Raw genomic sequence first — 27835 nt, forward strand, 5'->3', positions numbered from 1 at the left:
CTGTCTTTAAAAGCTTTATGCTTTCCCCTGTCCCTATACCTGAACCCAAGGAAACTAGTCGTTCTCTTCGGTAAGCTGTTTTTTTACTGAGCAAACTTCTCCGACTACCGCGAACGTAAGCTTTTTGACCTATGAAGGATCCGTAAAATCTCGCGATACTCCCAGCTCGCGAGAAAGCTGTCATGGCTGCGCCTGTATAGAACCACGGGGTTCTGACCTCAGGTGAGTGGACAACGAATATAGGCGGAGCATTTGGCAGTGCTACACCGTAGACTTCTTGCGTTTTGGAGGAAGATCTTAGGAGTGGCTTGGGTCTTACCTTTAGGGAGGTGGGTTAATACTGGGTGGCCCAGCTTGGGAGAGATTAGCTCATAACACTTTATGAGATCTGGTGATACTGGCTGATGATTTATCACCCTCCCAAGCTCAGGCCGCATGCAAGTGTCACTTTGGTTTGTTGATTCCTCTCCTCACTGGTTCTACTTGTCCCAGCCCCTGTGCTTAAAGTCCGGGTTCGGCCGTTGCTAAATCTTCATTTTAAAAAAAGTATCCGTCAACGTTAAAGTTTTTTCATTGAAGACCTCTCCAAAGCAATGGTAACATAAAATGCCTTTCTTAAGAGGAAACTTTGTGGGAACACTTTTCACCTGAAATTTCACTTTATTTATTTTTTAAATACGACGACTACTTCCAAAGTAACCTGGCTTCTCTAAGACAGTTTACACATTGTGGGAGAAGTGGAGGAAGCCTATATTGGTAAAGTAGTTTTACCGTTTTCATCTTTAACGTCTCCATAGGTTCCCATTTTGGTGTCTATTAAATTCATTTCCTTTCTTTAAATAAAAGTTTTGCTTTAATTTTTATTCCTTTTATAGTTCCTTCCCCTACAGGAAACCAACGGCATGTCTTCTCTTTAAACAACGGCTTGTCTTCTCTTTCACTCCCTGAAGTGGCACTGTATTATATAGACTACTTTAAAGCGATTTGAAAGCATTTGAGTGGATAGCACAATGAATAGCAGAGCAGGTTCCTTTTTATGGAACCTCAGACAATTCAGTACTTTAGTTCCAACAAGACGAACTATGAGGATATATCCTTTGGGATTTTCCAGACTGAAAATTGTTTATTCAAACTGGAACCCAAGAAACCTTCTCTTAAGTGACTTTGGTAATGGAGTGCAGTCATCTATTAGGTATCTATTTCAGGATGCCTTAATTTTTAAATCAGGAGATAATTTTCAAGCAAAGGGCATAGGCACTGAGACAGTCCTTACAGTGGATAGACTACTTTGTCCTAGAAGACTGTCCTTTGATTCAAAACACTCTCTTGAACCCGATGATGGATTGAAGAAGATAACATTTCATCATAAGGCCTCCAATGAAGATGTGCTCACCAAGGAAACAAAACCAACCCCTGTCAACTATAAAAAACTGTCTCAGGAGTGTAGTTCTCTGAGTGATGTGTTAGATAGATTTTCAGAAGGACCTATATTTCCCGGTAGTAACTATTTTTCAGCAATGTGGATAATTGCCAAAAGGATGTCTGATGACCAGAAGCGTGTTGAAAAACAACTGATGTTTAACCACCCTGCATTTAACCAGCTGTGTGAACAAGTGATGAGAGAATCCAAGATCATGCACTATGACCACCTGCTGTTCAGTCTTCATGCTATGGTGAAGCTTGGAATTCCTCAGAACACTCTGCTGGTACAGACTTTGCTGAGGGTGGTCCAGGTAAAATCAAAAGGAGACTTAAATATTTTACACAGTTTGGCATATTTTGAAAGAATGAGGGGAAATAGAGATGGATCCTCCTTGGAAGGGATTATCAGTGGAATAGGTAGTTTATATTCATTTCTGCATATACATGATTTTTAGAGACCTTAAGTTAACCAGGTCTTGCCTTCCTTTTGCTGTGGGAATTTATGAAAGCTTGCACCATTTTTCTTTGCCAGAGATGACTAATAGTGAGTAATAAACTAAAATGAGGAGAGATATAAAATATACAAGGAAAGGTTGGTTAGTTGAAGGTAAGAGAGAAGGGAAGAGGGGAGAACTAGTATTTATTGAGTACCTACGCTTTTTACTTATTTAATCCTCTCATTAGCCCTGTAAGACGAGGAAACAGATTTAGTGATGTTAAACAACTTGGCTAAAGTCAAACAGCAGTGGATTCATTTAGTCATACTGTAAACATTTATTTAGTGTCAGTTATGTATCAGTTACTACACTTGTCACTAGAGAGATTTAGGAGATGTGATTCTTGTCCTTATAATGTAAAGGGGAAGACAGATACTTGTAAGGCAATTGCAAAAATAACCAACATTCATTTAATAAGTCATATATTTACTACATTATAGGCACTGAGCTGAGCCCAAGGGAATATAATTATGAACAAAATAATGGCCACAGGGAGCTTTCAGTGCAGTGGAAGAAAAATTTAGTCTTGTAAGAGTGTATAACAGACTTCTAACTTAGGAGAAGGCCTTCATGATGGGAAGAGGAGACAGGGGAGGAGGATACAGGATTAGTGTTTGAGGCAGAGATATATGTATGTAGTTTGAAAACAGAATTGCCTCATGTAATCATCAGTGTAGCCTTTTAAAACAGATACTACTTTAATTTTACTAATGATTAGGAAATTCAGGCGTAGGTTAAATAACCTGTTCAAGATTACCTTTCTGTTAACATCACTATTTATAGGTCTTGATTTGCTGGATGAATTAACAAACACCTAGTTCATGGTAGAACAAGGATTCAAGCTCAGTAGGAGATGATATCTAAGTTGAATCCAAGGAATGAGCAGTAGTTTGTGAGTGAGAGATCGATAGTGAAGGGGATAGTATTTGAAGAAGAGGGTAGCCTGTTCATCCAGAAGAGAAGTTTAGCAAGTTTGGGGAGCTAAAGTAGTTCAGTAGTGCTGAAGTATAGACTGCTGGGGTTGTGTGTTTGAGGGAATAGGGAGGAAATTACATAATTGTGGCCGGGGAGGAGGGGTTATGGGTATAGGGGCGAGATCTGAGTCTGGAAACGGGAGGGTGGGTATTAAATTATAAAGAGCCTTTTATGCCTCTGTAAGGATTTTGGAGTTATCGTATAGGCATTGGGGATCCATTGAAATATTTTAAGCAAAGTGTCGACATGTTCAACTTTATATTTTAGATCACTGTATGAGTGGAAAATGGACTGGAGGAAGAGTGAAATTGGGTAGAAGAGCCACTTTTAGTTTCAGACAAGCGAGTCAGTGTGCTGTTTGATCTCACTGAAGCACCAGATACGATGATGAAATGATAATGCATTGACGTAATTATTTACCTTTTAAGGGTGGACATCTCAGACTTCTAAACTCAGTGATCAGAATTAAATGATTTTTAAATTTCGAGGATGATCTCACATATAATCCTATTATAGAATTAAGTTATTAAGCATATGAGTTTTTAACTTTTTATGTTACTGTGATTTCCATATGTCCTTCATTAAGAATGAATTTTTACTTGTGTGTATGTGTGTTGAAGCCACACAATATATCCATGTTTATTTGGTAGACTGTATTCCCTATATAGTTATTTAAAAGTGATTATGATAAGTCACTACCTGGTTAGTAATGCTTTTACTAGAGTTTGGACGGGTATCCACATCAGCATAGCTTCTGCATTGGTGAGGTATGAGCAGTGGATATTTGGAGTCAGAATATATGTATGTATGATTGTGTCTCCCTGACCTGTTGGAATGTTGTAAAGACATTTTAGCTAGAGATGAAAGGTCAATATGTCATTAGTGAATTTACCCTTCAGCCAAATGGTCTTTCCTTTCACAGCAGATATTGATGGAATGGTGTAAATCGCTATGGAAACCCTCCCATGGGAATGAGACCTTTCTTTTTCTTTTCAGCCTTATCCATTTCTTCTTAGTACCTGGTGTTCTCACCTGAGACTTCATGCCTTGTTTGTCATGCCATTTTAGCAAAAAAGCATACCTCTTTCAGCCTAAGTTTTCCCACCTGTGATGACAACTACTCTTGTGAGTTGTATGAATTGGTTGTGATTAAACTGTAGAGCCCTAAGTAAGCTGTGTTGTTTCTCTTAACTTTCTGAATTATGCCCACTGCCATTTCTAGAATCTGGATTAGTGCCTTAACCCAGGAGATCTGAAAGAAGGATCTGAGGCCAGGGGCTCCCCTTGAGACCCAGATAGTGGTGGTAAAATGGGATAGCAGATGTGGATCAGAAAACTCACAACTGAAGTTATAGTTTTTTTTTTTTTTTTTTTTTTTTTTAAAGATTTATTTATTTATTTGAGAGAGCGAGAATGAGAGAGAGAAAGAGTACATGAGAGGGGGGAGGGTCAGAGGGAGAAGCAGGCTCCTTGCCGAGCAGGGAGCCCGATGCGGGACTCGATCCCGGGACTCCAGGATCATGACCTGAGCCGAAGGCAGTTGCTCAACCAACTGAGCCACCCAGGCGCCCCTGAAGTTATAGTTTGATACCAGGAAAGGATATAGAGAAATTATAAGAGGACAGCTGTCTAAGGTTCTTTAGGGATGGACAAATTGCCCCATGTACCTCTGTAGCTCTTATATTACTACACTTGTCTTCATGCTGAACTTGAGTCCTAAGAAGAAGTAAAAATAATGTTTGATAAAAGTTATTTCAGAAGCAGAGGAATACAATCAATACCAAATGGGTTTTCAATGGTAATGGTAAATGTAAAAAAAGTGTTGATACATAAAAGTGTGTATTGGTTATTTGGAAAATTCATTACATGTGACATTTTATTTCTCAAAGATGTTTATTGTGGGCTATGAATTATTGGTTTGATGCTTAATCATTTAATTGAAAGCTTCAGTTCAGTGCTTTTGCTTAGGTAAGGTAGTCTACTATGGGCTTATCATCTGCAGTGTTTTTGTAATTATTTCAATAGGAACGTATCAATGAGTGTGATGAGAAATGTCTTTCAGTTTTGTCAACTGTTTTAGAGGCAATGGAGCCATGTAAGAATGTGGACGTTCTTCGAGCAGGGTTGCGGTAAGTACTCTCTTCATGTGGCATTCTCTATTCTGTTAATATCTCGAATCAAAAACCCAAATGAAAACTGACTTGCCTTATTTGGGTGGGGAGAGACTTTGTGGGTAGTTACAGTCTTTAATACCTTATTAAACTTAAAATCCTGATTCTGGATCAAGTAAAGCTAGAGATAATGCTTCTCTTAGGGTCCATTATAAAAACTGTGTGGGTAACATTGAATTCTAAATTGATCTTATAAACCTAGTACTGATGTGGGCTGGGAGTGCACTGACATTTACTTGGCTCATAACGGTTATTTGGGCACTGTGTGGAGGTTACATGATGCTGACCTGGCCCAAAAAAGAGCTTGAGTTTTATAATTTATAAAATTGATGCAACTGATCTAATGTCATAGGTCAGTGAGAATAATACTGAATTTCCTTTTTCATTGACTATGCAATGGGATATCTTACTATAATCTCCTGATGTGATTTGTTTGTTCATGGTAACAGAATAATGTGAGAGGAAATAGTGCTAGATTGGTCCTCGATCTTTAACTGCTTACACTCCCTTGGGCAGGTAGGTTGTTTCTGTAGGCTTCATCTTCCTTGCCTAGAAGTAGGCGCTGGACCAAATGACTTTTAAAATAATTCTTCTGGTTTTCAGATTCTAGGAATGTGGTATTTATTGTGTCTAATTACAGGATACTAGTTGATCAGCAAGTCTGGAAAATAGAGCGTGTCTTTACATTACAAGCTGTGATAAGATGTGTTGGAAAAGATGCACCGATTGCTCTTAAAAGGAAACTGGAGGTAAACACATTTTGAATTTTCTCAAGTGGGTAAGATTTGAAAAAAAAATTTCTTATGACCTGCTATCGGTTCCTAAAGTTAGTTTTTTAGGAGGACATCATTGTGCTTTTAGGTTCAGTTTTGCTAAAGTGAAGTAATAGAAGTTGATTTATATTTATTTGTATATATAAATATATATATATTTTTAAAGATTTATTTATTTATTTGAGAGATAGAGAGGGAGAGAGAGAATGTGCACATGCGAGTGAGAGGAGGGGCAGAGGGAGAGAATCTTCAAGCAGACTCCCCACTGAGTGCGGAGCCCCAACACCAGGCTCAGTTTCATGACACGTGAGATCATGACCTGAGCTGAAACCAAGATCGGATGCTTACCCCACTGAGCTAGCCAGGCGCCCCTGTACATATAAATCTGTATATTTGACCTGTATATCTGTTTGAGTCATTTCGCTGAAACTTTATCCTTTTTACTTAAAAATAAAAGTTTAATATACTTTGCCACAAATTATAAATTAAAGTTTGTCTTTCTTTAGATGAAAGCCTTGAGAGAATTAGACAGATTTTCTGATTTGAATAGCCAGCACATGTTTGAGGCATTAGCTGCCATGAATCACCGCTCTGTTATACTTCTGGATGAATGCAGTAAGATGGTCATAGGTAAGGGGAATTTTTCTTTCATGCTTTTTAGCATCTGACCTACTGTTCTGGACTGTAATTGTTAGTTTTAAAAACTTTACTGTTATACAAATAATAACTGATGATATGATTAGACCTGAGTTTTACTTTTGCCTATTAGTTTTTTTGTTTTGTCTTTTACAAAATACAGTGCTCTATTTTTCTAAAGAAACAAACATATTGAGTGTAGAGTGTCTTGGATTTTAAATTCAAAGCCATCTGGTAATTTTTGTTTGTTTATTTAACTCATTCTTAAAGGTAATATCCATGGGTGTCCTTTTAAAGTACTGAGCAACATATTGCAGTCTTGCAGAGACCTCCGGTACCGTAATTTAGATCTTTTTAAGGCAATAGCAGATTATGTGGCTACAACTATTGACATCTGGAAGTTAAAGCAAGTAAGTTTGTTAACAGTTTAGAATAAGCCTCAGAAATTTTCAAGAAGCACATCAATTCATTTAACATTCTGGGTATTTCTCTGTCAGCTTTATAGTAGTTAAGAGACTAAAATATTCCAATGTTGAAATGACTTTTGAAAAAATAGCTCTTTATCATTTCTGTCTAGGAGTTACCTGTTAATATACTATTTAATCTTTTGACCATCTTTCCAAAAGAAAAATTATGTTGTCCAAAGTTTGTTCTTCTATTTGTTTTTTAAAAGATAGTGTGGTACTTTGGATAATTAGGATTATTTCTGTCTTTCTGTTTTTCTTTTTTAGACTTAGAATAGTAAAAACAGGTGATGTGACAGGCTTATGTGTTCTGAAGAATAAAATGCCATTACTTAATTCATGTCTATCTTCTATTTATGGAAGGTTGTTTTGTTCTTCCAGAACAAGAACCTTTAAATTTGGGGGCTATGTTAGTAATAGAAACATCTAATGAAGCAGCTGGTAAAAACTTCTTTTTGTAATGAAGCAGCAGTAATTGTGTTCAGTCACTAGGTTCACTTTACTTTGGAGAGTAAGGTGCATATTGAGTTTGCCATGGAAATTGGTTTTGGAAAGAGAAATACTAATAGTGAGAAGTTCCAAGAGGGAAATGAGAAGTGAACTGGAAATTTTAATTTAATCACAGTATATTTCATCTCTGTTCTCATTTGTACAGCTCAATATTGAATATAGAAATTTTTGAGTTACCTCTTAGATGTTTTGAATGTAGAAAGTGTCTAGGTTTGGAAGAGGGAATAGTTCAAAATTGAGTTGGTCATTTTGAAAAACCTCAGAAAAGGTATATTTAAGGTAGTTTTTAGGTCTGATGTATGAAAAGCATGTAAGAAAGGATTTATTTTTAAATGAAATGGAAGTATGGAAACCATTGTATGCTCTGGTTCTCAGTTTATAAAAAGAGGTTGTTTATTAACATCTGATTCAGGAATTGCTGGAACAGATTTTGTGAAGAAAAGAGAATTGTTTCTTTTTAGGGAATATTCTCTTCATCTGGACAGTTCTATTGCTGTTTTAATTTTTTGAGATCTAAAAAAATTCCTTGTAGCATTCTATAATTGAAAAGTTTTCCCTCAATTCATTCTTTTTTTAAAGGTTCTCTTTCTCCTCATTTTATTTGAAAACCTTGGCTTTCGACATACTGATTTGATGGACTTGTTCATGAAGAAAGTGATAGCTGATCCTGCCTCTCTAAACATGAAAAGCATTATCTGTATTCTTCATGTGTATTCTTCTCTCAATCACTTCTACAAATGCCAAACCTCAGAGTATGTACTTGTTTTTTTTTTTATTGCCACATAACATACTTCAAGAAAAGGTTACATATTATCATAAGCTTAATGCATTATTACAAGTGAACACATCCATGGCTGTCATCTATATCAAGAAATAAGGTGTAGTATTCTTTATTTGTGAAGTTATTTTTGTTGGGGTTTTTTGTCTTGCTTGTTTCTTTGTTCTTTATGGTGTTATTTGTTAATTCAGCATAGGAGTCTTCATTTCAAACTCTCCTAGCTTATTCCCTCAGCTCCTGAGTTCATAGTTCAGTTTTGACCCTGCCTATTCATTTGGTCCCAAATTACTGCTTTCTATAATTGTCATTTTTAACCACAACCATGGATTTCTACTATTAAATACAGCAGTTCCTCAGACATTCTGGGCTCTTTCATACCTCTGCTTTCCACCCAGAACGTCTTTTCTCCCTCTCTAGATCAGTTTGAGTTCACTAAAAACAAAAATGTATATAAAATGTCATTTTTTTAGAAGCACAGACTCTGGAGACATATTGCTTAGGTTTGAATCCCAGCCCTGCCATTCATCAGCTCCTTAACTTTTGGCAAGTTGCTAATCTGTGCTTCAGTTTCTTCATCTGTTAAAACGGGGAGAAGAAATAAGAGTTATTCCTAATCACATTGAGTCAGGGATTAAATGGGTTAAGCTGTGTAAAAGAATTACAGTGTAGTCACAGGGTGGCAGGAGCAAACTAGGCCAGTTCTGAGGGTCTCAGTGGCAAGAGTCACAGACCATCTCTTTGCCATCAAGTGAGTGACTTGACTTCAGCTGCTTTCTGTCCTTGTGGTTTCCCTCAGGATTCAGATTTCCAGAAGAGGAGATCCGATTGAGTTTGGGCCACACGCCCTCCCTTTGGAGCACATAACCCAAGAAGTGGTGCTGGGCCCGCTGAACAGCATCTGCCCGTCGTAGCCTCTGCTGTACTGAAAAACTCTGTTCGTGCTGTGTTTCCCGTGCCTCCCTGGCTTGTCCGTCAGAGCCCCAGTGCTTGTCACATCTTCTATGAATCTCTGGTCGAGCCTTGACACAGAGCTATAATTATATGTCCGTAAGCCTGTGTCTGCTTCTCAGTTGGAAAGCTCTCCAGAGTCAGACCCAGCTTCTTGTTATTCTGAACTTAGCACAAGACCTGGCACAGAATAGGCATCTAAGGAAGGTGTACGAATATCCCCCAAATTCCGTCTTCCTCTGCTCCCCTGGATTGGTTTTCTTCTGAGGCTGTCTCTCATGTACCTCCAGCACTTTCTTGACAAACACTGTCAAGCTAAGTGGTAATTGAAACTCCAGAAACAGCTGCACGGATTCCATGGTATTAGGAGAACAAACACTGGGTGGTTAGGGAGTTTTTCAGCTCATTGTGGGCATCCCAAGAGACAGCTTGGTCCACATTGTTACATCGTGTTCCCTGTTCTTCCAGTCTACTTAAGGAGGCAAGTCTTGGACTTCCAGAGGAAGGCAGTAAATGGAGGTACCAAATGAACACTTGACAGAGAAAGGATGATGGTGTCTTCGGCTGCAGTGGCAGATTTATAGAAGCAGGCTAACTCAGACCATTTGGGAAGTTGATTAGCAGAGAGTGGTAGAAAATTTGGCTTAGCACATTATATATCCACATGTGGTACGTTAATCATTTTATTTATGTGGTGGCTTCTAGGGGAGAGGGTGTATTAAATCCAGAGTATGTTCCGGGGTTTGGAACCCAAGAAAGAAAACATTTAGCATTTCAACTTTCGTTTCAGTCCCCTGGTTTCTTCTTGATCTGTACTTACCACCCCCTAGATAATCCCAGATTTGCATCTCTGGTCCTCAGTGTGCTTCTGAACTCGAGAATATCTGTGGCTTGCTTGTGGTCACCATAGATCTTCTTCCTCTTCTTCCTCCTCTTTTCCTGCTTCTTCTCTTCCCTCTCCTCCGCCTCCATCAGTTATTTACTAAAAACTATGTGAAATGATTTTTTAAACCACCTTATTGAGGTATGATTAACATGTAAAAAGCTGTACGTGTTTGATGTACACAACTTGGTGTACATAATTATTCTTGATTCATCTTTCTCTACTAACATTCTCTTCTTTGTGTCTTCCTCATCTAAATTTGTTTGTTTATTTAGCCAGAAAACCTATACCAAGCACTTGGGTACTCAGGACAAAGATGAGTAAGACACAATCCTTTTTTTTTTTTTTTTAAAGATTTTATTATTAAGTAATCTCTACACCCAACATGGAGCTTGAACTCACCACCCTGAGATCAAGAGTCACATGCCACACCAACCGAGCCAGCCAGGCACCCCACGACACAATCCTTTTTGCCAGGATTCTCTGTAATGGGTAAGGTAGACACATAGAGTTTGGCAATTAAAGACAGCTTGAAAATTGGAGTGATAGATTTTATGCAGAACTTATGACAGTAGAGGAAGGATGCACCAGAACTCTAGCCTGGTGACGTGGAGCTTCAGGATGAATGCCAAGCGGTGCTGCCTGGAGGAGGTGGTACCTAAGCAGATCTTCAAAGGTGGGGAGATAGGAGGTAACCATAGGAAGATAAGCAGGAAAGAAGATTCTGAGCAGAAGGGACACCATGTTAAAGTCAGGGAGGAAAGAAACAGCAGAGCATTGCAGGGAAGGACACGAAGTTGGGTGTTACTAAAGCAGGAGGTAAGGAGTGGGATGCGATCGGATAGGTGATTACCACCCAGGCTCCAAATGCGATCGTCTGCAGCCCACCCTTTCTGGCCTCACTGCTGTTTCCCACCCCGTAGTAACTCCCGCAGTCCTGCTTAGCCTGCCACATCCTCCCGCTCCCTCCCTCAGCCACCTGCTGCTGCCCGTGGGACCTCCCAGCTGATCTGAGGCCTTTTCCTGGACAGCCTCATTGTGTGTAAGGGCTCGCTCCAGGGCGGGCTGCCTTCGCCGGGAGAAGCAGCGCTCTGTGCCTTTGCTTCACCAGCAAGCAGATAGTGTGCCCTTGGGCCTCCGTTTCTTTGCTCGGTTCCACATGATCTTCCCTTTTCCCATCGTTTCCACTTCCTGAAATTCTCCTTATACCCAAAGCTGCTCTGTCTACTTCCTTTCCTGTACGCTATCACCATACTTTGCGTGTCATTCATTTTTTTCTTACAGAATGATAGATAGCTTATGTCCTAAGCCTGACCTGGGTTCAGAACCTGTCTGTGCCATTTATTACCATGTCACCCTGGGCAAGGAGCCCCACCTGAATTGATCTTTGCTCTCTTCATCCATGCTTAACTGCTTTGTCATACTGTAGAACATTAGTTCTGCGTGGTAGGATTAGGCTTGCAGTTCTTTTAACTCAGAATATTGATAGCTAGAGAATTTTAATTGGTTGTGAAACTATGGTGGTGTTCCAGACCTTACAGACACACTCATGGTAAAAATGCAGGAGAACAGCTAAAAGGCTCTGGAGCCTGACAACGTGAATTCCAACACTGCCTCTGCTACTTCCTGGCTGTTTGTTCTTAGACAAGTTCCTCAACCTCTCTGAACCTGTTCACTCATCTTTATTATGAGAAGAAGAAGAATACCTGCTCCATAAAGTTTTAATAGAATTAAATGAGTCACAGCCTATGAAATACTTACTCTGCACAAGACATGTAGCAGTAGCTAACTGCCATTTATTGAGAATATGTATTTACTTTGAGATAGCCACCTGACCTGAAAGACATAATGCCAGTCTGATTTTCCTACTTCCTTTCTTTGGACTCCTTTGGTTCTCTGGCACCCTACTCTCCCTACCACGACCTTGTCTTCTATTTATATTTGAAAGCTGACTTTTCTTTGTTCCCTTGAAGGTTCCAAGAAGTTATGGCTACTTCTCTGACTGGTTATCTCCACCACATCTCTTCTGAAAATTTATTGAATGCTGTGTGTTCATTTTGCTTGATGAACCATTTTCCCATGGCCCTTATTAATCCACTTCTCCAAAAGGACGTCATCAATGAACTGATGTCAGGTATGGTGTCCGCATACAGTGGTGACCGATATAAGGCAGTCCCACTAGCTAGCTACTTTGTGATTCTGAATGGGGTCATCGTTGGAGCAGAGTTGGTTAAAACATGCAGAGCAGATGCTGCTGAGGAAAGGACCCAAAATGGTGAAGTCAGAGGTCAGTGCTTCAAACCGGCAAACCTATGCAGCCTCCTTTAGTAACAGACTCTTAACGTACAGAAGGCAAGGATCAGAAACACATCGCCATTGTTCCTTTTATTTATACCGTCTGCACCTGTGTGAAGGCTGCATGTTCACAGTGTTCTTTATGCCTTGATCAGAGGTGTTTGTACTTCCTAATCCTTAATGTCGCCTTTGGAGCTGAGTTCAGTCAGCTTTTGCAGCCTGAATCACTTTGTCACTCCTGGCCTATAATGAGGACACAGGCTCTTAGATCAAGCAGTCAAATAGTTCCCAAAGTGGTGAACTTATTTATACTCTTGGAATGAAATTAATTGTTGACTTTGGTCTTTAATATTAAATAAAGAAAAGCAATATCCGGCTAGATGTACAAAATTCAATAATGTGTCTGAGAATAGAGAAGTTTAAATTCTTTTAAAAACAATGTTGGGAAATTCCAAAGTCAAATTGTGAAGAAGGAACAGCACGTGCTGATTTTTTTTAAGCGGTGACAGTGGGGGAAACAGCCTTAAACCCAGGAAACATGGATTTGAGTCCCAACTTGGCCTTTGGTAAATCATGAGGCATTTGAACCTTCCTGGGCATTGCTCATCATTCAGTGAAGAGTTTAGACTAAATCACCCAGAAAGATCTTTTAACTTTCAAGCATAATCAAATACCGGGCACCGATGTAGGCACTGTGGGAACTAGGGAGACCCAGAGAGATTCCTCCTGAGAAGAAACAGATCATTAGAAATATAGGTACATTAATACAATGTCTTAAGCGTGGCATTAATATTTCTTCTTAACTGTATAATTTTTTTCTCCTTTTTTTAGGTGACGAGAGGAATGCTCACAAGCTTCGTATTTTGGCTGCTTGCCTAAAATTGGATATTTCTTGTCACAACGTGGTAGATTTGGCCCCACCACCGCTGCCGTCCATGGCATTGTATCCAAATGTGAAGGTGGCAGATGCGCTAAGTAGCCTTCTGGGAGAAGGATACTTCTCAAAAAACAGACAGTTGCCACACAATTACCATATCGGTATGGGGCTTTCTTTGGTTTTCCTCTATTGTATTTTATTTTATTTTCCTTTATTTCGGGCGAAGATGAGGAGTTTTCCACGGCAGGTTGGTGGAGCGTTGGCTCCGGAGCTGAACTGCCGGTTCGGAGTCTTGCTTTGTGTGTGCTAGTGCTCTGTTCGCGAGGCGCTCACTCCGTCCCCTTGCTCTGTCCCCTTGCTCCGTCCCCTCGCCTGTAAAGTGGCAGTAGATGGAGTGCCCGCCTCATCGGGCTCCTGTGGTGAATAAATGAGGTGATGCGTATAAACCCCAGACTGGAGTCTGGCACGTGGTGCGCTCATCATATGTTGCCTCTGATGCCATTATCATTATTGGTAGGGTTAGTACACATTTGGAAACAGTATCACTTTGAGCAGTGTTTGAAAAATTAATTCTTTTCTTTCAGATTTTGAAGTAAGAATGGATATTAACAGGAGTCAAGTGCTTCCATTTTCCGACGTGGTAACTTGCGCTGCAGATACTCAAAGGTTGCTGATGTATATTCATTTGCTGAGCTTTCTGAATTTAATTCTCAAAGACTTCATATTAAGTAGCAGTAACAATACTAAGACCTATTTGTGCAGAGCTTGTGATATACCAAGAGACTTATCATCCATTAATCTACTGCTTAGGTGTAAATACAGACATTCCTTAAAGACAGTGGACTGCAGTTGAGCCATGTAATGAAATAGGCAGTTTTTACAAATGAGGTTTTAAAGCTGAGTACCACAATAGAACAACGTTACCGTAATTGAAATTATCCGTGCAGATGCTTCAGGTCGTGTTGCACCCACCCTGTGTTCAGTCAGTCTCTGTGGAAAGGCCCTGCAGGGCAAAGATGAGTCACACATGGGCTGTGGCCCCAAGGAACTTCTGTCCCCATTGCTTCATAGGACATGCACATAATTACAGTAGAGAACAGAAATCTGTAGGGCTTCACACTCTGTCTGCTCATGCCTTTCCATTCTCCAACTCTGTAAACTTTACCCCTTTCTGAATCCATCTAGCTTGTTCCTCGGCCATCTTTTTCACTGTGACCTTCCCTGTACACATTACCCATCTCCTCTGAAAGAAAGGCTTTCTCTTTGACCTCTGTGAAAGATAATTTTTCATTTTCAGGTACTCCACTGTTTGGGCCTCATAATATAGCAACTCTCAGCCTAAAGTACTGAGGAGAAGTAAGGAATATGAGCATTCCTTTAAAAAATAAAATTTCTCTTATGTTATCTCAGATAACAGCCAAAGTATAACAGAAGACAGTAAGGATACAAAGGTCTTGTTTTTCCCCCAACCAGCTTAATCTTTCCAAAAGGCCAAGAACAATGAAAAAACAAATTACACCTTCCATGTTTTGTTACACATACAGATTTTATCTTTTTAACAGTCTGGCCTTTCTCGTAGTGTTTTCTTTGTATTTGCTCTCTCCGTTCTGGTTTTTAAATGCTTCTCTCTCTGGGAGACAATATGTACAACAAGAGCATTTGTCATCTGGTTTATCTACATCAATACTTCTAGTAGCATAAATAATTATATTTAGATCAGAGATTAACACTGCACAGGAAGGCCTTAAAATGCTTTCCTATCTGGATATTTTCTTCATCAAGAATACAGCCATCCTTAAAGATGGTTGAGGGATAATCATGTAAAGCATTATTATAAGCGTTTGGTGTCTGTAGCCTTCGTATACTGGAGTATTTGCAGAGGCCAAGTAACAACGTGGAAGACAGTCAGGGCAGGAGGGAATGGTGACAGCTGTGGTCAGCAGAGAACTCGACTTTAAAATCTCCAAAGAACAGGAGTGCAGCACGATTGTAGTTGTAATCTCATTAGTAATGGGTCTTCTTTTGTGCATTTTCATTTTCAGAGTAGCTGTACTGTGTGTTCCTAGATCTACTTACTGTTTGGATTTAGCCCACCCCAGAGGATTCCTTGCTATGAAAATGCGACATTTGAAAGTAATGGGTTTTCACGTAATCTTGGTAAGAAAAAAATGCAAACAAAATACTTTTCAGTTACTGATATCCATTCTGCCGGGGGTGTTGTGGTTGAGCTTGGTTACGAGGACTCTAGAGGAATCGTCAGCAGTGTTGGACTAAGTACCTTAGTTATTTTTTCTTTGGAAAAGAAAATTTCTGTTCATGATGTGGTTTCTAGTCAGCTGATAACTATTATTTACCAGGAGTTTTATAAGTGCTACGTTTGGTCAATTTTATTCCTTTTTGTTAAGAGGAGAAATGTAAATAATTAGTTTTCTTATTTAATTTAAGACCCATGACATGATACTCAATTTCCAGAGTTTCTTGAACAAGGGAAGAAAAGATGTGAATTAAAGCTTTGGTTTCATGGGCTGATGTGAGGCTGTTGTAGGATGTTTGTCGCCGGGAAAAGCTGGATGGGCATGAGAGGAGAGTTCTTCTTCCCCCTCACACCTCATTTTCATTCCAAGCTCCACAGCTTTGCTTTGCTAGCCTCTCCAGATGTCTCTGTATGGAGCAACAACCTTATGAATGAACTTACATATATTAATGTTGGGATCTCTCTAAATGCCACTCATTTGGTCCTGCACATAATGTGAAGTGTGAACATTCTCATCTTCATTATGGTACTTTTTGTATCCAAATTCGGATTACGTGCAGATTACTGAGGTTGAGATGGCACGTTTCTCTTAATGGGCTACTATTTACTATTTTTTCCCCCCATAATGGATATTATATGAATTCTCGGGAAGATTATCCCAAGAAGGGAGTTTTTGCACACTTTAGAGGGCCTTTAAAGTTTTCAGAATTTTCACTGGTAGAGCTTTCTTCAGCCCTAGCACATAGTCTTACTAAACCTTTAAAATATGAGTAATTATAAGATAACACTTGTTTTTAAAAACCAGTTGGCTTGATGTTACTTTGATATGCTTGGATCTTGAAACTAGTTTTTATTTTACTGTCATCGTCTTCTTGCAAACTGATGATTTTCCCCCTTCTTTGGTAAGGTCCGTAATTGGGAGGTGGAAAGGCTGGAGATGCAGGATGTAGTCACACTTTTGAAGACCAAACTCTACTCAGCTGAAGCCTTTCTTACTGCTGATGTAAATCTGCAAAGCACGTGTTAAAGTCAAAGCAGCCTTTTCGTATTAGCAAACATAAGTTTGTAAAAGAACTTTAATAAAGACTGCAATTCAGTTGTCAGTGGAATTCACCTTACTGCTCACCATAACAGAAAGTGTCACTTCAGTTTACTGTTAAAATTAATTTTAAGAGTGGAAGAAATGTTGTTTTTGGCATTTTAGAAGGTGACTCCAGAAGGGTCACTTTCTCAACCATACCTATTCCCTCCAGGGCCCAGATATTTGACAGATTCGTGGGCTGTAGGTTTTACTTTTGCTCGTTAGCTTTGATGCATTGAACACTGGTTCCTTAGTTGGAATGGGCTGTGGCTGAGGTGGCTTGGGCAGTCCTTGTGTTCGAAATCTGCGCATCTACACTCTCTCGGTAAGCTGTCCTGGGACTCAGGCATTGACCACATTTTTCAGTTTGACCACATGGTAGCCGGGTGCTCGAATTGCAGCGTGTGTAAGAAATAACGAAATAGCATGGGCGGGATGGCTGCAGATGGGGCGTCTGCATTCGTAACAGGCATTTGAGGTGGGAGTGGTTTGTGGGTCCCATGGAAAGATGCACAGATGAGACTGCAGAGATGGCAAGGAGTCCAAATTTATTAAACCTGGTAGGCTGTGGGTTGCTCACGTCACTTTTGCCATTGCTGAGGTCCTTCCTTCCCCTTCTTTTCCCTCTCCCCGCCCCACCATTTCATGAAGTCATTTAGATTAAATATATAGCTGAACTATGTTGTGAGTCAGACCTGAGGACTGCTTTTCAATTACGTTTGTTCATTCTTTTGTTGAAATATTTGTTCAAATCTGCGGTATAGCTGTCTACCTAGTGTTTGACTCATGTGGACACAGACACTTTCACCATGAATCCTGATGCCATGTTAAGTTGGAATGGTTTTACCTCCATGCAAGAGACTGGATGTTTATGTCGCCCCCTCTGAATTCCTATGTTGAAACCTAACCCCCAATGTGATGGTATTTGAGGTAGAGCATTGAGGGGTGGTTAGTCCACGAAGGTGGAGCCCTCATGAACTGTATTAGTACTCTTACAAAAGAGACCCCAGACAGCTCCCTTGTTGCTTCTGCTATGTGAGGGCACGGTGAGGAGATGACCCTCTGTGAGCAGGGAAGAGGCCCCCACTAGACGCTGAGTCCACCAGAGCCTTGATCTTGGACTTGCCAGCCTCCAGAACTGCGAGAAATAAATTGTTGTTGATAAGCCACCGAGTTGATGGCATTCTGTTAACATCAGCCCGGATGAACTAAGGTACACCAAATACACAGACCTGCAATTTCTGGACATCTTGCTCTCTGCCAGACCCAGCTAAGTTCTCACACCTATGCTCTCTTTTCATTATCTTAACTCTTAGAGGTATAGCTCTATTAGGATCCTCTTGGGGGCTCTCATTTCCTTATCTCTAATATGAGGATAAATTATTTGCCATGACTATGCAGGTAATAGGGCAGGGCTGGAGTGTGAGCCTGAGCTGACTCGGGCTTAAGAGAGTTGAACCCTGGGGCAGCCATAAAAAAGCTCCAGCATAGGACTGCTCAACTGTCAGAGATTTTGTCCACTTATCCGGCCTGCATTTAGGAAAGGTTAGGGCTGAAAGGAAATTTGGCAATCATTTAACCCACCTCCCTCATTTTATGGTTGAGGAAGTTAGAGTTCAAAGAACTTGATTTTCATGAGTTTCAGCCCCGTCACTGATGCCCACATCATTCCATCCTCTACTGCCCTTTGGCTTGAGTCTCAGGAAATCTGGATTCTGGTTCCAGATTGGACAGCACTTAGCTTTGTGTCCTTGGCCCAACAATTTAACCCTTAGAAGCTTCAGAATGAGAGTTGAAAATATTTTATTAAAGAAACTAAAATTCATTCTTTAAATGTTATGTGTGTATCTGTTGCTTCTAGTGGCTAATTATGGCTCATGTTCAAAGGACTGGACAATTTTATGAATACTTGTAACTACCTTTTGAGGAAGTAGTTTCTTTGCATTTGTACCGGTTGGCATGGCAGATTAAAAAGGCATTCCTCTTTTATACTAGTATTACTAGTATCGGCATTCTTTATTGGTTTGTAGTCTAAAAAAGTCTCGTGAGACTCCACGTACAGCAAAGGGAAACAATTTAGTAATATATGTCTCAGGATAGAAAGATTTATTCCTCTAGGAGAATATTTACATATTCTCCTTTTCTGGTATTCATTCAACTGACTCAAAAAAAAAACCCAAAAAAACCCAAACCACACAGCCCCAGTTTGATTTCATAGACCCATTTCTCATTCAGTGAGAGAGGATCACTAGGGAGTTTATAAATCCAAATTATGACTACTCTTAATCAAGTCACAAAATATTTTATATCTTAGTACCACTGTCTCCACACTGTAGAAATGATGAAACCTGTTTTACTGTACCAACGAACCAAAAGAGTGAATGTGAAAGGTAGAAGTTGATGTGTTTATATACACGGCTTGCTTCTGTGGTGATAAGTCAGCCATCTTGTGAAAGAAATTAGGTGTTTGGAAAAGACTTTAATTTCATTTATGCCTAATTCTGTGTTCTGAACTTTGAGTCTTGTTCGTGTTTGGAGCCGTGTTAAGATTTTTATTGTTATTTATTTTTTTAGCCTTGAACTTCTTTAAAATGTCTACATAGATTACAATTACGCCAAGTATACAAAAAGGTAAACATCAAGCTGAGGGGAAAAAATACATGATATATTTTTGACAAATATCTAAAGAGCCCCTATAAATTGGTAAGAAACACTCATGTAACAAAAGAAAAATGAGCAAAGAACTGATCGACACAAAAAAATTTCAGTCTACTACTAATCAAAACCATGCACATCCAAAAAAATGAGTTACGTTTGCCTTTTAAATTAGCAGTTTTCTTTTTTCAAGAATTGCAGTACTGCTGAAGAAGGTGTGATGAGGTAGGCACTTGCAGATGCAGCTGGTAGAATGTAAACACCTTTCTGGAACAGATTCTGTGGCTCCTCCCCTCCCCCTGTATTTAAAAAAAATTACTGTGTAATTGACAGTGAACTGCATATATTTAAAGTGTACAATTTGATACACTCTAACAGATTTTACATATAAAATATCCATGAAAATATCACCACAATCAAGATAATGAACATACTCACCACCCCTAAAAGTTTCCTCCCTCTTTGCCTTGCCCTTTGTTCCCTGGAAACCACTGGTCTGCTTTTTGTCACTATGGAATGTCCTTTGTATGCATCCAGAGTCTTGGAAAGACTGGTATCTATTGACATTGGCCAGTAATTAGGTTTTTAATGATCTTTGTGCCTATATGCGTACATAGTACACACTTGATAAATATTTGTATTACTCCTGCATTGTGTGTAAGGATTCTTATCACTCCATTGATATGGTATTTCACTGCATATGAGCCAGACATTGAAAATTATGTGTGTTCATCATCACTGGAATATATATCATTTTCTAAGCCCTTGCTACTCAAAGTGTGGTCCACAGACCAGCAGTGTCACCATCATCTGGGAGGTTGTTAGAAATACAGAATCTTGGGATCCATCTCAAGACCTATTGAACCAGAATCTGTATTGTAACAATCCCAGGTGATTTATGTGCTCATTAAAATTTGAGAAGCACTGTTGTAAGACATCATTTTATTATTTGTAAAATACCTGGATGTGCCATAATTTACTTGACATGGCGAAAACCCTACAATTATATTAAATGGAAAAGCAAACACCAACTCCATATACTCGGATTCAAATTTTATTTTTTAAAAATGCAGCTTATATAATGCATGCATGTGCAGAAAAAGACAGGAAGGAAAGGGATAAAGATGGATATTTCTGAATAGAATTGTGATTTTTACCCATATTTTTCATATTTTCAAAAATGAATATGTATTACAAAGAAAACAAATCATTAGTTGATCTCAATTCATTCCTAATGTTTGATTCTCCAAACAGCATTGTAGTAATTAGTGATAACCACGAAGAGCTTACTTAGTGTATTCTCAGAATCATGGGGGATATGAAGAAGTTAAGACGGGGATCCTCTCAAGTTGCTTATGAGATAAGACGCCATTATTGTTTGTCAAAAGAGAACCTGATGTGTGAAAAGGCTCAAAGCAGAGGGAAGAGGAATTCTGAGGGGAAAGGGTCACAGGGTTGGGTTTTCAGAGCTGGCTGTACAGGGGAGAATGAGTAAGATTTGGTAATATACAAAGGGGGACCATATATAATCTGAACATTTCTTGCAGGTTTGTATGAGATGGAACAATAGTGGTGGTGGTATATGTGATAAAATTCTGATCTAAATTTTAAAAGGGAAAGGAGCCAAGAGCATTATCCTCTGCTTAGAATGTTAACGTAGTAAATAAGTACTGTGAAATCTTGTTCTCTGTGATAATGTGGCTCACTACTCCATTCCAAGCCCGACCTTTTTTATGTCATGGTGCACATAGAAAATGAAGTGTTTTCATAGCACTAAGTTAAGGAGTATTTTGAGTGTTTATTTGGCGGTTAGTAGAACAAAATATTATATTTTCTTCATATGCTATAATAACGAAAATCAGTAAAACCCAAGTATTAGAGAAGATTTTAAATACTGATTTTGTGTAAAATTCCCAAACACATTTTTAAAACACCTTAATGAGAAACTTGATCTTGCTTTCTAGAGAGAACTGGTAAATATCAAGTTGCATGCTTGATATGGCTATATCCAATTCTCGATCAAGATATTTTAATAGGTCTTCGAATTCTTGGTAGTCACCATTGACAAGAAACTTTCTTTACATAAGTAGCTGATGAAACAATTTTTTTTGTTTTTGTTTTTGTTTGTTTTTTTAAAATTTTATTATGTTAGTCATCATACATTACATCATTAGTTTTTGATGTAGTGTTCCATGAATCATTGTTTGCTTATAACACCCAGTGCTCCATGCAATACGTGCCCTCCTTAATACGCATCACTGGGCTAACCCATCCCCCCACCCCCTCCCCTCTAGAACCCTCAGTTTGTTTCTCAGAGTCCATAGTCTCTCATGGTTCATCTCCCCCTCCGATTTCCCCCCCTTCATTTTTCCCTTCCTAGTATCTTCTTCTTCTTCTTCTTTTTTTTAAACATATAATGTATTATTTGTTTCAGAGGTACAGGTCTGTGATTCATCAGTCTTACACAATTGACAGCGCTCACCATAGCACATACCCTCCCCAGTGTCCATCACCCAGCCATCCCATCCTTCCTACCCCCCTCCACTCCAGCAACCCTCAGTTTGTTTCCTGAGATTAAGAGTCTCTTATGGTTTGTCTCCCTCTCTGGTTTCATCTTGTTTCATTTTTTCCTCCCTTCCCCTGTGATCCACTGTCTTGTTTCTCAAATACCTTATAGCTGATGAAATAATTTTAAACCATTTTTAAAACCATTCAAAAATTGAAAATTCTATTTAGGGCCTAACAGCTCTTCTTGTTCTGTCATTGACAAATGCAGTGTTGATTTTTTGTGTGTGATGATACAAATGGGTTTGAAATGCAATTGAATTTTTTCGTATCAAGTATTTCCAAATAATAATGAAGTTCTGATTGTGTGTGTGTGTTGTTAGAACAGTCACCCTGCAACTAGTTTGGACATCTCTAAGCAAATAGATATAAGTCAACAGAAGAGATTTGGGGCATCTACCTGGACCTGTACTTATGAGGAGCTGGCCTTCCCCAAAGCCAACTGTCTGCACCTCACCATTGAAACTGTCAGCAGCTGGAGTGTCCCTCGTCCATGATGGTCAGCAGCTCAGCCAGCAGCAGGCTTCTTAAGTAGCTGTCCGGGTAATGGGACACATTCTTGGCTTCACACAACACATCACAGCACAGCAGGGAAATCCAATGCTTCTCATCTTCTTTATCTGTAGGAACCAAGGGGTGAGCCATCAGGCCCCACTCTGTCTAGGCTACCCCTTCTAGGGAGCGCTAGGTGAGGAGGTTACTGGCCAAAAGTTGCTTTGGCTGCCCAGCCCTTTGTGGCTACCCAAAAGGCTTAGGAGGTAGAGATCTCCTGACACTTTTAACCCATTTGTGGCACATGGGTGTGCTGGGGCTCACTGATGGGTCCAGGGAACCAAAGTCTTTACATTTCCCGACCTCCCTTACAGCTTGAATTCCACATGTGACCTGGCTTCCTCCAAGCAGATGTGCCCACTTGAGATTAAGAAGACCCAGATGAGATGGAAACCATTATTTCTGCCAACATTTGTGGAGCATTTGATTTTTCTGGACTAGCAACAGCAGAGGTCCCAGGGTGTGGTGCAGCAGGATGTGGCGCAGCCGTTTTGCTGGTGGGGATTGAGGCGAAGGTGCTGTGTCTCCAGAACTAACAACCAGGCAGTGTCTTCATGATTTCCCAGCTTCCGTGCGGTCAGCAGAGATAGGAGCTCTTCTGGACAGCCAGTTTTGTGCTGGTGGTCTGAGTGTCACGCCTGGAAGTCAGACTAGAGGCTAGGTAATGGGACACATTCTTGGCTTCACACAACACATCACAGCACAGCAGGGAAATCCAATGCTTCTCATCTTCTTTATCTGTAGGAACCAAGGGGTGAGCCATCAGGCCCCACTCTGTCTAGGCTACAAGGTGCCTGCAAGGACTAAAAGAGCCTTGTAGGAAGAAGCAGCCTTCTGCTAATGGCCAGAAGTTTACATCCAAGCACACTGTGTTTAAGCTAGATAGAGTGGTTTCTGTTAAAGATACTAGAATGTATCTATCTATATCTATCTATCTATCTATCTATCTGTCTATCTATCTATCTATCTATCTATCATCTATCTATCTATCTATCTATCTGTCATCTATCTATCTATCCTGGAGCCAAAAATTGGATACCTTTTTATTTTTTTAAAAATATTTTATTTATTTGTTTGACAGAGAGAGACACAGCGAGAGAGGGAACACAAGCGGGGGGAGTGGGAGAGGGAGAAGCAGGCTTCCCGCGGAGCAGGGAGCCCGATACGGGGCTCGATCCCAGGACCCTGGGATCGTGACCTGAGCCAAAGGCAGACACTTAACGACTGAGCCACCCAGGCGCCCCTAGGATACCTTTTTAAAAAGCTTTCTGAATTTTGCTGCAAAGAATTTCAAGGTTAGAGACATACATCATGTTACTAAGACCCAGTAGGACTATCATGTATACTGCCCGCTGGTTTTACGTGTACCTCGCCCTCAGGAGGTTCTTTCAGGCAGCAATAAATGTTCCCTGGCAGATGAAAGGCGAGACCAGCCCTCCTCTCTTATTTTCTGCTGGTACACCCAGTTGTCACCATACTTCTCCGGTTTTCAACTCTGGAACTCTGCCAGTTCCATCTCAGGCAATCTCTACACTAGGACCCACATCATCCCGAAGAGGAAAAGAATAACATCTAACTTTTGCCTAATTGTTTCAGGAAATCCATTCCTATTTTTGCAAAAAAAAAAAAAGCAGTGAATGGGGGAAAGATGTGGAATTCATTAAATACATAAAGACTCTGATCTTGTCATAACTTTTAAGTTAAATTAGACAAAAAAGCTAATGCTATAATATTTGGGAAACTTTGAAGTGCTTTGATGTCACTTAGACTCATCAGAAAATCTCCCGTCTACCTTATTAAATGCTAGCCTCAAAGAAAAGATAACGGAAACCGGGCAATGTCCTCTTCACCAGCTCGCGGTTCACATCGAGTTGCATCCACGGCTAGTGCCCCTGCTGTAGCCGAGAGGGGGGCCCACGCAGTCCAATCCACGGGGCTGTGCCTTCGAAGTGCCCGCTCTCTCCCAGCTGCCCCCGGGCGGGACCCGCCACGGGCATGGGGCTGTAAGAGGGCTCCCTCGCTCCCTCCGTGTCCTCCTCAGGGAGCACCAGGCTCCACAGCCATCTACCTCAAAGCCCCCCTGTGGGCCAGGGCAGGGAAATCAGAACAGGTTTTCCAGGCTCAGCCTCCTACCTTGCCCAGCAATATTTCTTGGGTGACGTGGGTAAACACGTAGCCACAAAGAAAAACAGATGCAAGCAAGGCAGCACGGCCATCGCCACCCTCCGTCTGCTGGATTCTATTCATCTCGTAGAATGGATACTGTACCCCCTGAACAGTAACTTCGCATTGCCCTTCCTGCCAGCCCCTGTCAACCACCATTTTCTCTCCGTCTGTATGAATTTTAATCACTCTAGCTACCTCATATGAGTGGAATCATACAGTATTTGTCCTTTTGTGTGATGGCTTATTTTGCTCAGCGTAGGGTCCTCCAGGTCCATCCATGTGGTAGTAGGTGTCAGCATTTCCTTCCTCTCTAGGGCTGAGTAATATCCTACTGTATGTATAGGCCACATTTTATTTATTCATCATCTATCCATAGACACTTGGGTTGCTGCCATCTCTTGTATCAGTGTGTTGTGGGTTTTTTCCCCCCTTAGAAACATGTTATTCTCTTGAGTGTCAAACTGTTTTAAATATTGGTCTCTCATTTCTAGAGCATTTTCTTACCCTAAAAATGATATATTTCTGTCTCTCTTATCTATCATCTCCTCTCCTTAGAGTCTTTAGTTGTTTATTTTTTTAATTAAGCATGTTACTGTAGTATATTTTATGTGTCCTGATATCATTTCACTGTGGATTTAATATTTGGAAATAGCAAAAAGTCACATAGGGCAAATTTGATGAGCTGAGAGGCTGATTATGTTACAATAGCAACGACCGATTACGAGGTGACGCTTATAAGCCGGGTACTCAGTATGCAAGCCCTTCATCCTTAATCTCGTTCAGTCCATACCACAACCCTGTCTGGTGACTATTAACAAATATTAGTATAATTTTATAGATGAGAAACTTGATACTCAAGGGCATTCAGTGACTTTCCTAGGGGTACACAATTAGAAAAAAGAGCGGGATGCTTGGGTGGCTCAGTTGGTTAAGTGTCTGCCCTCAGCTCAGGTCATGATCCCGGGGTCCTGGGGTCGAGCCCCGCATCAGGCTCCCTGCTCCGCGGGAAGCCTGCTTCTCCCTCTGCCCACTGCCCCTGCTTGTGCTCTCTCTCTGTGATAAATACATAAACAAACAAACAAACAGACAGAGCTAGATCCACAACCCAAGTCCTTCTGACCCCAAAGCACATGTATGTATCATTACATTATTTCTAGAACTTTCCTGATGATCACATTTACTTGCATTCTTGATGAAAATACAAATTCCTGGGCCCTTTCCCAGATACACTGAATCAAAATCTACAGAGAATGGGCCTGAAAAAGTTACACTGCTTGACATCATGGTATCTCCACCATGTTTAGGTTAAACATGTAACATCATGTAACAGGAGATTGTGTTGTGCAGCTCAGGGCTGCAGGCAGTTCCAGCCACAGACACTCAGAAATGTTAGGAGCATTAGTCATTGGAATGACAGTAGAGGATTCAAAGTGACTTCTTTGAAAGACAATACTTATTTGAATGTTCTGCTGTGTAGTCATTAAAATGAGCAGCCTCACTGCCATGTAGGCACAACTCCCGTTAGGATAAAGAGATTGCATTTTATAGTGGAAAGAGTAAGACAGCCCTGGTCTGGGATCCTGGGGAAGTCTCTTCGCTCTTCCGAGCCTTGATTTCTGCATATGTAAAATGGGGATGCTAATGCCCAGTTTGAAGGACTATTGTATATATTAGAAATAAACATATATACCTTGTCATGTGATAGGTGCTTCATAATTGGTAGTTCTGATAATGATAAAGCAAATTTTCCATGGCGATTGTAAATGTGAGCCGCAATCCTTGGCAGTGATCATTGTGTAATAAATTAGGCCACCAGGGTTTCCAGCTGACGTAAGTCTGGAGCTGAATCTAGAAAAAAGTGTGCAGAGAAGCTTCTGTGGCTTTCTTATGTAGATAAGGGCCGTGGGGGAGGGGGGGACGGGGGAGCTGCAATATTTTAAAAGGAATTTTATAGTGCAAAGAGCAAGAAATGAATGACACTGTCCCCTAGGTGGTGCTGCATCATCGTGAAAAGGCAAGTGGGAAACTTGGTATTTTTAGAGGTGACTTCCTTGTGGTTTGAATTTCAAATAAGAGCAGGACAGCTCCCTGGGACGTCTGGGAAAAAATGACCGAGAAGAAAGAGTCTTTTTAGTAGGATTGAGTGTACAATACTCTGGCCCGTGAGGCCCCATCAGGTCTTGGGTTTGCTGTAGTTGGAAACAGGAAGCGTGGTCAGGCCAACTTTTATTCATTCCCTGTTGGAGCTGTGACTGATTTTGACAGATCGAAAACCATTTATAACACTGCTGTGGGGGATAGTTTAGCCTGGGATATTAGGTCTGGCCCCTGTAGGGACCGAGTATGAGATTGGAGGGATGTGAAGATCCCTGGAATATTCAAATATATATGCTAATGAATTTTCACAAGAATAGCCCTTTATTGTTCTGTGCGTATCACTGTGCATTTCTCAGCTACCCTTGTCCTTTCCAACCTCAATTTCTGGGCAACCTATTTTTTATTCGGCATCAGAAGCGATAGCATCTGGGAAGTGAATCTGATGAATTCTGTCTGGCAACCAACATCCTTCAGACTGCCAGATCCTGGGGGGAGAAAACCGAGATGCTCAGGAGTTGGTTCAGGGCCAGATATACCTGTCCTTGAGGTCCCAGTGATGGGGGAAGGAGGCTGGCCAAATGCGGAACTTCTGAAACTCCACTTCCTGAGTTCATTTCCATTTTGGCAAAATGTGACTTTGGTTTCCAAGAGAAAGACTTCGCATGTATTAAAATGTCTCAGTTGCTGAAGTTGCTTTGTGTCCTCCACTAAAGCCTTCTGCCATCAATCCCTATCTCCCAACACATTTTCAAATGTGGTGTCTTTGGGAGGTAACCATAGCAACAGAGCTTATTCAGAAATGCCTGAATCTAGGCAATAAAGGGAGAGGCAACCCCATGGTATTTTTCCCTGGAAATTCACAGGACACTGTGGATTCTAATAGTTGCCTCGGCTGAGTACTGTTAGCTATGTTCTAGGCACTGTGCTACTTTAAGACATTTGATTCTTAGGACCACTCTCTGGGGTAGTCGTCATTGTCCTTTTAAAACAGCTGAGAGAACTGTAGCACAGAGATTTTGGTGGCTGCTCCGTGGTTGTACAGCTAGTGAGATCCACTGGGGCCCGAAATCAAAGGGCCCCCGATATGCCCTGCATGGGCTGCCTTGCAGGGAAAGCTGGAGAGAAGTCTTTCAATGTCTATTTTGCAGGTAGTGAAAGTGAGTCACCGAAACATGGAAATTGTTCAAGGTAACAGCTGCAGAACCTCTGCCCCCATCTCACTAACACCCTTCTGTT

The 27835-nt window shown here is 40.6% G+C and overlaps 1 protein-coding gene across 3 annotated transcripts; it reads left to right on the forward strand.

Moving 5' to 3' along the window:
- The first annotated feature begins 98 nt into the window (after positions 1-98).
- FASTKD2 (FAST kinase domains 2) lies at positions 99-16586 on the forward strand. Of its 3 annotated transcripts, none has more exons than XM_036107984.2 (12): positions 99-222; positions 876-1733; positions 4920-5023; positions 5706-5814; positions 6345-6468; positions 6745-6884; positions 8028-8200; positions 12031-12191; positions 13184-13390; positions 13814-13895; positions 15272-15386; positions 16391-16586. In XM_036107984.2, exons 2-12 carry the CDS (start codon positions 1011-1013, stop codon positions 16508-16510), a joined length of 2058 nt encoding a protein of 685 aa, XP_035963877.2. In that variant the 5' UTR covers positions 99-222; positions 876-1010; the 3' UTR covers positions 16511-16586. The 3 variants fall into 3 exon arrangements, with proteins under 3 accessions (XP_035963877.2, XP_035963876.2, XP_035963878.2); XM_036107983.2 differs by having other exon boundaries at positions 891-1733; XM_036107985.2 differs by lacking the exon at positions 99-222 and adding an exon at positions 735-756 and having other exon boundaries at positions 891-1733.
- The last annotated feature ends 11249 nt before the right edge of the window (positions 16587-27835 follow it).

The sequence above is a fragment of the Halichoerus grypus genome, chromosome 4, assembly GCF_964656455.1.
Source record: "Halichoerus grypus chromosome 4, mHalGry1.hap1.1, whole genome shotgun sequence".
NCBI classification, from domain to species: Eukaryota; Metazoa; Chordata; class Mammalia; order Carnivora; family Phocidae; genus Halichoerus; species Halichoerus grypus.

What these genes read in the sequence shown, in the direction of transcription:
- FASTKD2 (XM_036107984.2), top strand. Translation starts at nt 1,011, where the DNA reads ATGAATAGCAGAGCAGGTTCCTTTTTATGGAACCTCAGACAATTCAGT. An exon ending in CATCAATGAACTGATGTCAG is followed by an intron (nt 12,192 to 13,183) that starts GTATGGTGTCCG and finishes TCCTTTTTTTAG; the next exon opens with GTGACGAGAGGAATGCTCAC. An exon ending in TGGGTTTTCACGTAATCTTG is followed by an intron (nt 15,387 to 16,390) that starts GTAAGAAAAAAA and finishes TTCTTTGGTAAG; the next exon opens with GTCCGTAATTGGGAGGTGGA.